The sequence below is a fragment of the Elephas maximus genome, chromosome 3, assembly GCF_024166365.1.
Source record: "Elephas maximus indicus isolate mEleMax1 chromosome 3, mEleMax1 primary haplotype, whole genome shotgun sequence".
In the NCBI taxonomy this organism is placed as follows: domain Eukaryota; kingdom Metazoa; phylum Chordata; class Mammalia; order Proboscidea; family Elephantidae; genus Elephas; species Elephas maximus.
In genome coordinates this window covers 9,515,981-9,528,410 of record NC_064821.1, presented here as the reverse complement: position 1 = coordinate 9,528,410, position 12,430 = coordinate 9,515,981, and the positions used below count along the sequence as shown (strand labels likewise).

Below are 12,430 nucleotides of genomic sequence, written 5' to 3'. Positions count from 1 at the left end.
CCCGGAATCGTAGGTTTCGATTCCAGGCCCTCAAGTTATCCCCTGAACCCACACAACATCCAGGCTCCCAGTTCCCCTTCAAGACCCGGGGACCTAAGGTCCCTTGCTTCCCTCCTGGGCCCGGGGATCCCAAGCACCCAGCTCCCCTCCGGCGCCCAAAGATCTGGCACGCTGGGCAGAAATCATTCTTTTATTCCTGGCCGTCTGCACGTCCGCCATTTCGCCCCTAATCCAGCGAGCCTGGTTGCACTTGGCAATATTCCAAACCACAGTCCCGGGCTGCTCCATGGGGAGAGGGCCTTCAGAATCTCCCGACCTAGGCTCCCAGCATGCTCTTTCCAAAAGCTGCCCTGCGCAGAGCCTGAGCCTGCAGGGCTCTTTGGGGCTAGGGGACGCCAGGCGCTCCTGTCCATTTCCACCCAGGGCCTGTTGCCTAGCTCACTGGCGAAACACCCAGAGTTTTCTTCATGACTTCGTACACCAGGTAGCTGATGCCGCCGGCGGGCAGCACCTTCAGTAGCGTGGGGGTCATGCCTCGATACAGCCCCGGCAAGCCCTGCTGGGCCAGGATCCGCTGAAAGACTCCGCACATTGTGGGATTTGAGCCCTCCACAGTGTCTGTGGGGACAGGGCCGAGTTCAAGATCCCAGCAGCAATGGCCCAGCCTCTTGGCAGGCTGGAAAGTTGTGAGGTGTGTGTGTTGGGGGTGGGGGGAGTCCCAGGGCCAGGGGTCTGCACGGGTCAGTTGGGATAGTGTTTAAAAGATTTTTAGACAAAATGGATCAGTTTGTGGGGAATGAGAGGTTCGATTTGGGGAGCAGCTTTCAGGGTTTGTTTTAGGAAATAGTTCTGAAAACATCTGAGCATTATGAGGGAGAGAGCTTTTCAGATCTGCTAGGGGTTTTGGGAGCATGCTCAGGGATCATTTGGGGGACATTGTCAAGGTCAAGGTGGTGGGCTACGGGTCTGTTTTGAGGTTCGGGGGCAGTGAGTCCATTTGGGGTATCAGACCTGGGGAGTTCTTAGGGTAGTGGGGGAAATAGATATGAGTTTTGGGGAGTCTAGAGGTCAGACATGGCAAATTTGGAAACTATTTATAGAACCGTTTGAGGCCTCAGTCTGATTTGGAGAAGTTGGGTCATTTTGGGGGTTATCCATCTTAGGGTCAGAAGTCTCTGGTTGGTGCAAATGGTTAACGCTCTCCGTTGCTAACTGTAAGGTTCGAGGTCCACCCAAAGGCACCTCAGAAGACAGGCCTGTCGATCTACTTCTGAAAAGTCAGCCACTGAAAACCCTATCGAGCACAGCTCTGCTCTGATACATGCCAGGTCTCCATGAGTCAGAATCTACTTGGTGGCAACTGGTTTGTCTTGGGGTCAGTATGGGAAGCCTGGGTCACATTTGGGGAGTGAGGGTAATTTGGGGACAGATGTTTTCATGACTTTTAGGGACTGGGCTCAGATTTGGATGTGAGTACAGGTTTTGATGGGTTTGGCAGCCAGGATGCAAAGGCAGCCAGGATCCAATATGGAGAATTTGGGGATCTGCTCTGGGGGCTGAGAAAATTCAGAGAGTCAGGGGCAGGGGGACCTTGGCCATCAGGGGGCCAGGCTGACCTTGAGCCTGCATCCTCGTGCGCACCAAGGTCAGCGGGTAACTGGCCATCTGGCCACAGGTGGTGGACAGCGTCACGGAAGACAAGCTGACCAGGCCGCTGGGGTCCTCCATGTCCCTGCCTGACTTCTGCCAGAGGCACCGCATCATCTGCAAGGGGACAGGACAGGGAGAGAGTTCACCCTGGGTCTGGGCCCTGGTCACCCCGCCACTCCCTCGGTGGGACCCCCACCTCGTAGATGGCCAGGTCGGTGCAGGCATAGGGGACGATGCCCAGCATGTTGGGCAGGTAGCCGCGGTAGAAGGCACGGGGCCCCTCCTTCTCCAGGATCTGCCGAGCACAGTCCCGCAGCCCCTTGTATTGGCCTGTCCGGCGCAGGGTCAGCCGCGTCTTCAGCACCTGGGGAGGAGGGAAGATGAGGTGGCTCGTTTGACTTAATCCTCTTAGTGACTGTCCTAGATTGAATTGCGTATCCCAAAGATACTTGTTGTAAATCCTAACCCCTGTACTTGTGGATGAAGGCGCTCTGGTGGTGCAGTGGTTAAGCCAACCGAATGGTTGCCGATGGAAAGGTCAGCGGTTCCAACCCGCCTAGCGCTTCTTCTCCGTCACATGGAGGCACTATGAGTCGGAATCATCTGGATGGCAATGGACAACAACATACTTGTGAATATAATCCCATCTGGATATAGGGTTTTCTTTGTTATGTTCATGAGACCAGATCAGTGTATGGGGTATTTTAAACCAATCACTTTTGACATATAGAAACACCAGATTAGACACAGAGATGAGCAAGGACACGTAGACAGGGAGAGATTGATGTCCCACGGAGATCTCTGAAAAGCCCAGGAAGAGAAGCTGAAAGAGACAAGGACTTCTCTTTCCACAGAGAAAGAAAGCTTTCCACTAGATCCAGTGCCCTGAATTCAGACTTCTGCCCTTGTTGCACAAATGGTTAAGTGCTTAGCTGCTAACCCAAAGGCTGAAGGTTCAAACCCACCCGGCGGCTCTGCAGGAGAAAACCCTGGAGATCTGCTCCTGTAAAGATTATTGTTGCTGTCAGGTGCCAGCGAGTCGGTTCTGAATCACAGCGACCCTGTGTACAACAGAACAAAACTTTGCCTGGTCTTGTCCCTAGAAAACCCTATGGGGCAGTTGTCCCCATCTTGCAAATGAGGAGACAAGCTCAGCAAAGTGAGCTGAGTTTCGAACCCAGAACTGTCTGCTCCCTTAGCCTGCGTCTGCTCCCACCCAGGGCTGTGAAACTCAAAAGCCAACAGAGGTCAGGAGGGCGAGGGAGGCCACGGGAGCTGAGTGGGGTCTGGGGTGGCTTCAGCTCATCTCCAGCCAGACTATGCGTTGTGGGAGTAGGGCCCTAGGGGTCCAGAACAGCCAGTTTTCCCAAAGGAGCCAGAAATCTGAATTTTTAGAGAATGTCCCAATATCAAAATATTGAGTTTACAATTGCACAAAAGATAAAGGACCTAGAGTGATAGGGAGAATTCTAAGGTGGTCCCCAAGATTCCTGTCCCCTGGAGCAGGTGGGATATGTGCCCTGTATAATGTCCCTCTCCCCCTCTGAGCATGAGTGGGATGTGTGACTATGAGGGCTAGCAATCCCCTGATTAGGTTACCTTATATTGAAATGGTGAAGGGATTTCTGCAGATGTAATTAAAGTCCCTAATCAGTTAACTTTTAAGTTAATCAAAAGTTATCCTCCGCATTCCTGAGGTTCACCCTTCAGCGAAAGATTAGACAAGTCTACAGGGCAAACAATAACACGTGAGGAACGTGCTTCTTAGTTCAATCACGTATGTGAGTCTAAATGGGCACACCAGCCCAAAAGCAAAGAAGGTAGGAAGGGATAGGAGAACTGGACAAATGGAAACAGGAAACCCAGGGTGGAGAAGGGGCGAGAGTTGTCACTTCGTGGGGTTGGCAACCAATGTCACAAAACAATTTATATATGTTTTAATGAGAAACCAGTTTGTTCTGTAAACCTCAGTGGGCCCGACCTAATCAGGTGAGCCCTTTAAAAGAGAGCCTAATGAAATGATGCGCATAAAGAGTGTGCTTCTTTGTTCAAGTCGATACAGGAGGTTAAACAGGCAGCTCCTGTCCGGAGGCAAGATGAGAAGGCAGAAAGAGATAGGAGCTTGTGGAATGGACACAGGAAATCCAAGGTGGAAAGGAGGAGCAACTAGGATCAGATAACAATGTGTGTATAAATTTTTGTATGAGAAACTAACTTGAGTTGTAAACTTTTACTTAAACCACAATTAAAAAAAAAAAAAGTTTATCACCAGAGGTAGAAGAAATTGGACAGGCTTGAAACAGCGGAGAAAAATTTCTGTTGGTCATTTTTTTTTTTCTTATATAGCTCCTTCTTGTCTGGGGCTTTATTTTTTTGTAATTATATTTACTTTGTTGTTGTGAGAATACACACCAATTCGACTGTTTCAGTATGTACAATTCAGTGACATTGATTACATTCTTTAAGTTGTGTGACCCCAGTTAGCATAACCTCACTGCTCCCCTAAGGTTCCTATCTAATTTTTCAAGGACTCTAATCAATTCGATCCCACATATTTCTGTTGGCCTTAAAGCAGCAAACTGACATGTTGTGGAGAAGGCCACAAGGCAGGAATGGTGGGTAACCTTAGGAGTTTAGGGCCTGTGGTGAAATGAGTTTCTTTACGAGGGCTTTTGCCTTGGTTCTTTGGAAAAACAGATTTTTTCCCTAAACCCTGAAGAGTTACCCTTGCCCTAGTTTTCTACCCCAGAGCATTTGTTACTTTTGTCTGGGTTGATTGGCAGGCTGTAAACATCTTGGTTTGGTATTTTTTGTCTGGACCTAGACAGCAACCTGCCCTGTGATTGGTATGTACCTTGCAGGGATTGGTCAACAGACTATGCAAATGAGAAGAGTTGTAGCCTACTATGCAAATGAAGTATCTGTCACCCACTGGGGTGGGTTGGGAGGGCTATGCCTTGAAAATGGCAAGGAGTTTGTGTGTTTAAGCAGCCATCCCCACGAAGGTCTTTGAGAGACAGAAACAAGCAGGAAGAAAAGCAGAAGGAGAGAGGAGGTATGGAACCTCCTTAAAGAGCTGTGACATAGCCAAGGGCTCTAATACTGAAGACAGTGAGATGCCCGAAAGGGGCTCACTGGCAGAGCTGGTGGTGACAGACTGCGGGGCCAAGAGAAGGCCTGCACAGTCAAGAGGAGCTGAGAGAGCTGTCCTGTACTGAAGAAGGGAGACTTTGCCTACATACTTTCTGATCCTAGTCCTGAGTTGTACCCTGTTCCTTGATAAACCACTGAACTGTACGTGTGGTCTGTGACTTCTGTGTGCACGTGGTCCTATGCATCCCCATGATAGGTTATGGATCGGACTGTTGTGACCCAGAGGGTTTTCATTAGCTGATTTTCAGGAGATCACCAGGCCTTTCTTCCTAGTCCATCCTAGTCTGGAAGCTACGCTAAAACCATTCGAGCAACACGCAAGCCTCTATTGACAGATGAGCATTGGCTGGGAATGGAACCCGGGTCTCCCGCATGAAAAGCAAGAGTTCTACCACTGAACCACCACTGCCTCATCGACAAGATACATATAGTCTCTAAATTTATAGATTGGACACTGTTATGGATTGGATTGTGTCCCCCAAAAATGTGTATCAATCTGGCTAGGCCATGATTCCCAGTAGTGTGGTTGTCTACTGTTTTGTCATCTGCTGTGATTTTCTTATGTCTTGTAAGTCCTATCACTATGATGTTAACTAAATGAATTAGCCGCAGTTGTACTGATGAGATCTACAAGATTAAATAGTGTCTTAAGCCAATCTCTTTTTAGATATAAAAGAGGGAACTGAGCAGAGAGACAGGGGGACCTCATAAAGCAGTGCCTGGAGCATAGCATGTCCTCTGGACCTGAGGTTCCTATGCAAAGAAGCTCCTAGACCACGGCAAGATTGATGAGAAGGACCTACTTCCAGAGTCGACAGAGAGAAGAAAGCCTTCCCCTGGAGCTGGTGCCCTGAATTTGAACTTCTAGCCTACTGGACTGTGAGAGAATAAATGTCTGTTTGGTAAAGCCATCCACTTGTGGGATTTCTGTTACAGCAGCACTAGATAACTAAGACACCATCTCACTTAAAACAAAATACCGAGAGATGTTTTTGTTTTCATAGCTGGACAAGTTGATCCTAAAGTTCATATGGACCAATCAAAAGAACAAGGGGATACTCCATGGTTTTAAGTCAGAAAAGATGTATGTCAAGGTTGTATCCTTTCACCATACTTATGCAATCTGTATGCTAAGCAAATAATCCTAGAAGCTGAATTGTATGAAGAACATGGTATCAGGATTGGAGGAAGACTCATTAACAACCTGCAATATGCAGATGACACAACCCTGCTTGCTGAAAGTGAAGAGGACTTGAAGCACTTACTGATGAAGATCGAAGACTACACCCTTCAGTATGAATAACACCTCAACATAAAGAAAACAAGAATCCTCACAACTGGACCAATAAGCAACATCATGATAAACAGAAAAGATTGACGTTAAATGGAGAAAAGCTTGAAGTTGGCAAGGATTTCATTTTACTTGAATCCACAATCAACACCCATGGAAGCAGCAGTCAGGAAATCAAATGTATTGCACTGGGCAAATCGTCTGCAAAAGACCTCTTTAAAGTGTTAAAAACCAAAGTTGTCACTTTAAGGACTAAGGTGCACCGGACCCAAACCATGGTATCTTTAATCCCCTCATGAGCATGCCAAAGCTGGATAACGAAGAACTAATGCCTTTGAACTATGGTGTTGGTGAAGAATATTGACTATACCATGGACTGCCAGAAGAATGAACAAATCTGTGTTGGAAGAAATACAGCCAAAAAAGCTCCTTAGAAGCAAGGATGGCAAGACTTCATCTCGCTTTGCACATGTTATCAGGAGGGACCAGTCCCTGGAGAAGAACATCATACTTAGTAGAGGCTCAGCAAAAAAGAGGAAGACCCTCAGTGGGATGGATTGACACAGTGGCAGCAACAGTGGGCTCAAACATAGCAACAACTGTGAGGATGGTACAGGACTGGGCAGTGTTTCATTCTGTTGTAAATGGGGTCGCTGTGAACTGGAACTGCCTTGAAGGCACCTAACAACAACAATCAATATATGAGAATAGCTTGGAAAACTAAGAAGAACAGTGAAAAAGGATTATTATAAAACATGCTATCAAGTCTTAGAAATAAGGACTAGTACGTGAACAGACACCTTTGCAACAAGAAGAGAATGGCCACAGATAGACCCAATACGTGTAGGAATTTAGCAAATTACCAAGGGGACATCTTGGTTCATTGTGGAGAAAGGGTGAACCACCCAATAAATGGTGCTGAGATGATGGGTAGCCATCTGGAATAAAAGTTTTATATATATCTTACATCCTTCCAGAAAATGGAGCTGGAACTAGTTTTTTAAAAATAGTATGTAGGACCAAATACATTGCGTCTATGATTCAGATATTCTGCCATGATCCATAGGGTTTTTGTTTTTTTTGTTGTGCTTTAGGTGAAAGTTTATAGCCCAAGTTAATTTCTCATACAAAAATTTATACACATATATGTCTCTGGTTGCAATCCCTACAATGTGACAGCACACTCTCCTTTTCACCCCACATTTCCCATGTCCGTTCAACCAGCTCCTATCCCTCTCAGCCTTCTCATCCCTCCTCCGGACAGGAGCTGCCCATTCAGTCTCATGTATCTACTTGAACTAAGAAGGCCGCTCTTCACGAGCATCATTTTATGTTTTATAATCCAGTCTAATCTTTGTCTGAAAAGTTGGCTTTGGAATGGTTTTAGCTCTGGGTTGACAGAGAGTCCGGGGGCCATGTCTTCTGGGGTTCCTCTAGTCTCAGTCAGACCATTAAGTCTGGTGTTTTTATGTGAATTTGAGTTCTGCACCCCATTTTCTCCTGCTCCGTGAGGGACTCTCTGTTGTGTTCCCTGTCAGAGTGGTCATTGGTGATAGCCGGCCACCATCTAATTTTTCTGGTCTCAGGATGATGGAGTCTCTGATTTATATGACCCTTTTGTCTCTTGAGCTGATATTTTCCTTATGTCTTCAGTGCTTTTCATTCTCCTTTGCTCCAGGTGGGTTGGGACCAGTTGATACATCTTAGGTGGCCACTTACCAAAGTGGGATGCAGAACATTTTCTTAATAAACTTTGTTATGCCAGTTGACCTTGATGCCCCCCAAAACCATGGTCCCCAGACCCTCACCCATAGGACTTTTAATGATTTCATTCTACTTGGATTAACAGTCAATGCCCATGGAAGCAGCAGTCAAGAAATCAAATGACATATTGCATTGGGCAAATCTGCTGCAAAAAACCTCCTTAAAGTGTTAAAAAGCAAAGATGTCATTCTGATGACAAAGTGTACCTGACCCAAGCTGTGGTCTTTTCAGTCACCTCATTTGCATATGAAAGTTGGATAATGAAAAAGGAAGACGGAAGAAAAATTGATGCATTTGAACTGTGGTGTTGATGAAGAATATTGAATATACTGTGGGCTGCCAAAAGAACAAATTAGGTGAAATGCAACCAGAATGCTCCTTGGAAGCAAAGATGGCGAGACTTTGACTCACTTACTTTGGATATGTTATTGGGAGGGACTAATTGCCAGGAAGGACATCATGTTTGGTAAAGTAGAGGGCGAGCGAAAACAAGGGAATCCCTCACTGAGATAGATTGACGCAGTGGCCTTATCACCAAGAATCCAAGCCAACTTGATAGCAACTAACAATAAAATAGAGATAATTCCAGTGTCCCATGGGATTTTTTCGAGACTTGAACAAGGTGGTGTATGCATGGTATATGGTAGCTGCTCTGCGGATGGAAGCTGTGATGATTTTCATCTCATTTCATGTCTGTGGGGCAGGCTCTGTCTTACCTCCATGGGGTTGATGAGAGTCTGGGAGATGGCCACAGCTAGGGAGCCAGCAAGGATGCGTTCCTGGAATGGTGGAGTCCCATGTGTGGTGCAGAAGTAATTCTTACACTAGGACAGGAGAGAGGGGTGTAAGGGAAGCTAACCCTCTTCCTGCCTCAAACCCACCCTAGGGAAGGGGCCTGGGGCTTGGAGGGCAAAGTGTGCCTTGGATGAAGACCTGGACTTGTGGGGTTTGGACTTGAGGGAGGGACTGGGTAAAGCAGACCATTCCCCACCTGCTCAAAGGCCGAGAACTTGATGGCGTACTCAGGGGCGATCTTGAGCACGTTCATACCATTGCCTCGCCATAGGGAGCGGAAGCCCCCCTCCTGTACCATGCTCTGTAGCCCCCCCAGCAGGTTCATGAGGTTGGTCTTAGAGGAGTAGACCTGAGGGTAGAAAGGACCCTTGCCCTTCGAGGAGCCTCGTACCCCATCTCCATCCACATCCCAGCCTGGGGTTCAACCCCACCTGCCTTTAGCCAGCCCAGCTCCAATCCTATCCCCATCCCATTGGCATTCTATCCTCAACTCCTTCCCTGGCTTTTCATAGAATTCTGTAACCCATTCCTGTTGCCTTTCTCAACCCAGACCCAAACCCAGCCCGAACTCACGTTTTCATCTCATCCCTCATCTCCTCTCCAGTACTATTTTGTTTTCAAACCCATCCAGAGAACCCATCCCCAATTTCATGGTCCCTAACTCCAATCCTTTCCCAGTGCTGATCCCAACCCCTGGTACCGTTCTCTCAGCTCCTTCCCCAACTCAACTCCATGTTCCATCCACATCAGCTCCACCTCAATTCTTTGATCCTCAGCTCCAACCCTTGTCTAGTGCTGACCTCAGTCCCTGACACCATTCTCCCCACTTCTTCCCAACTCAACTCCATGTCCCGTCCATATCAGCTCCACCTCAATTCTCTGATCCCCATCACCAACCCTTGTCTGGTGCTGGTCCAAGTCCCTGGTACCATTCCCTCAACTCCTTCCCCCACTCAGCTCCATGTCCCATCCACATCAGCTCCACCCCAGTTCCCTAATCCCCAACTCCAGCCCTTGTCCAGTGCTAATCCCAGTTCTTGGTACCATTGTCTCAACTCCTTCCCCCACTCAGGTCCATGTCCAGTCTGCATCAGCTCCACTGTCATCCACGGCTCCAACCTCAACCTCCACCCTCATCTCTATTCAGCTTTCTTCCCAACTGCATCCCCTGTCCCGGCCCCACCCTCATACCTATTTCCAACAGTACCCCCAGCCCATCCTGAAGCCCAGTTCCACATCTCCAGCCATCCCCGCCCCGTCCTGTCCCCAGTGGCTGCACCGCTGTGTCCTCCACCTCCACACCTGCATGTACACCTTGGCTCGATCCAGAGGGGCTGTGCCGGTGCGAGACACGGCCCCAGCCACTGCGCCCGAAAGTAGAAACTTCCACCAGGTCCGGTCGTTGTCCATTTCCAGGACATCCACAGGGACCATCAGCTGCTCGCCAGTGTCCAGCACCTGCAGGGCAGATCCAGCCCCCGCCCAGACTCAGTCCACCCTCCGCTCTTTGACCAGGTACATCTCCAGGTGGAAGGCCCACCCTGGTCCCCACTGCTTCAAGGTGGGATTCTGGGCCAGCTTGGAGGGTGCTGTGGGTTGAATTGTGTCCACCTAAAAATACATATTGTAAATCCTAACCTCTATACCTGTGGTTAAGAAGCCCTGGTGGTGCAGTGGTTAATCGCTCCACTGCTAACCGAAAGGTCAGCAGTTCAAACCCACCAGCTGCTCCTTGGGAGACAGATGTGGTGGTCTGCTTCCATAAAGATTTCAACCTTGGAAACCCGATGGGGCAGTTCCACTCTGTCCTGTAGGGTCACTGAATCGTAATCACCTCCACAGCTGTGGGTTTGTACCCGTGGTTATAATGTCATTTGGGAATGAGTTTTCATTATGTTAAGGCAGTATTAGAGTTTTATATCTCTTTTGCGACACAAAAGAGCAAGTTAAGCAAGCAAGCAACACAAACAGAGGGAAGGTACACACCCATGATCACCAAGGCACCGAGGAACAGAAGCTGAAGGAGGCAGAGACCTTCCCCCAGAGCTGGTGCCCTGAATTTGGACTTCTAGCCTCCTGAGCTACAGGAAAATAAATTTCTGTTCATTAAAGCCACCCCTTTGTGGTGTTTCTGTTACAGCAGCGCTAGAGAACTAAGACAGGGGTGACCCCCAGCATCGTGACCTTCTCCCCCTGCAGTTCCAGCAGGAGGCACTGCGGGACCTCTGCTTCCCAAACTCACCTGCTGCGATGAGACATGCTCGAGCTGGTTCTCAGGTACGTGCCCAAACACGTACCCGTACACATGCGTGCACCCCGAGTTCCGGGCAGGGGGCGGTGGTGGGGGTGGGGGCGGAGGTGGGGGTGGGGGCGGAGGTGGGGTTTTGCAGAGTAAGGCCTTCATCCTTCCAAACAGGGTGTGGACCCAAGAACAAGACTTGTGAGTATCCTCAGGGTTAGCCCCCATGGTAGTCTCTAAAAACCACGAAGAGGGACTAGTGGGAGAGAGGGGAGTGCCTGGAAATTTGGGCACCTGGGGATGATGAGGTCACAGAGGTCCTTGTGACCTTGCTGGGTGTGGCAGGCAGGATAATGGTGCCCTTGAAAGATGTGCTAGTACCCAAAGCTTGTAAATATATGGCAAAAAAAAAAAAACACATTGCCATGGATTCCAACTCATGGCGACCCCATGTGTTAGAGTAGAACTGTGCTCCATAGAGTTTTCTTGGCTGTAATCTTTGCAGAAGCGGATCACCAGACCTGTCTTCTGTGGTGCTGATGGGTGGGTTCGAACCACCAACTTTTAGGTTAGTAGCTGAGAGCAAACAGCACCACCCAGGGATCTTTCCATAAGGTCCCTGGGAGTTGCTGTCAAGCCAGTTCCGACTCATGGCAACCCCATGCGTTACAGAGTAGAACTGCTCCATTGGCTTTTCTTCGTTGTAATCTTTACAGAAAATACCATGGCTTGGTATCTTCAATCGCCTCATATGCATGCAAAAGCTGGACAATGAATAAGGAAGACGGAAGAATTGATGCCTTAGAATTATGGTGTTGGCGAAGAATATTGAATATACTGTGGACTGCCAGAAGAACGAACAAATCTGTCTTGGAAGAAACACAGCCAGAATGCTCCTTAGAAGCAAGGATGGTGAGATTTCGTCTTACATACTTTGGACATGTTATCAGGAGGGACCAGTTCCTGGAGGAGGACATCGTGCTTGGTAAAGTAGAGGGTCAGCGAAAGAGAGGAAGACCCTCAATGAGATGGATTGACGCAGTGGCTGCAACAATGGGCCCAAACATAGCAATGATGGTGAGGATGGTGCAGGACCGGGCAGTGTTTCGTTCTGTTGTACGTGGGGTCGCTATGATTCGATGGCACCTAACAATAACAATAGCAGTCTTTACAGGGTCCCTGGGTGGCAGAAAATGTTAAGTGCTGGACTTAACCAAAATGTTGGCAGTTCAGACCCACCCAGAGATGCTTCAGAAGTAAGGCTTGGCGGTCTGCTTCCGAAAGGTCACGGTCTTGAAAACCCTGTGGAGCACAGTCCTACTCTTACACGCGTGGCGTCACCATGAAGCAGGTCACCAGGCCTTTCTTCTGGAGCGCCACCTCGGGGGTTGGAACTGCCAAGCTTTAGGTTAGTAGTCGGGTGCAAACCGTTTGTGCCACTCAGGGACGCTGTTACGTGGCCAAGGGCGGTGAAGTTTTCAAATGGAATTAAAGTTGCTCATCAGTTGATGGAGCCCTGGTGGTGCAATGGTTAAGAG

The 12,430-nt window shown here is 48.6% G+C and overlaps 1 protein-coding gene across 1 annotated transcript; it reads right to left on the bottom strand.

Annotated features, from left to right (window-relative positions):
• Nucleotides 1-93: 93 nt before the first annotated feature.
• Nucleotides 94-11,120, bottom strand: LOC126074011 (mitochondrial carrier protein SCaMC-3L-like). Its single transcript, XM_049881350.1, has 8 exons — nucleotides 10,896-11,120; nucleotides 9,956-10,111; nucleotides 8,850-9,002; nucleotides 8,575-8,682; nucleotides 1,847-2,014; nucleotides 1,617-1,764; nucleotides 443-618; nucleotides 94-279 (listed from the first exon to the last, which is right to left on the bottom strand). The coding sequence occupies exons 1-8, from the start codon at nucleotides 11,118-11,120 to the stop codon at nucleotides 94-96; spliced, it is 1,320 nt and encodes a 439-aa protein (XP_049737307.1).
• Nucleotides 11,121-12,430: the final 1,310 nt, after the last annotated feature.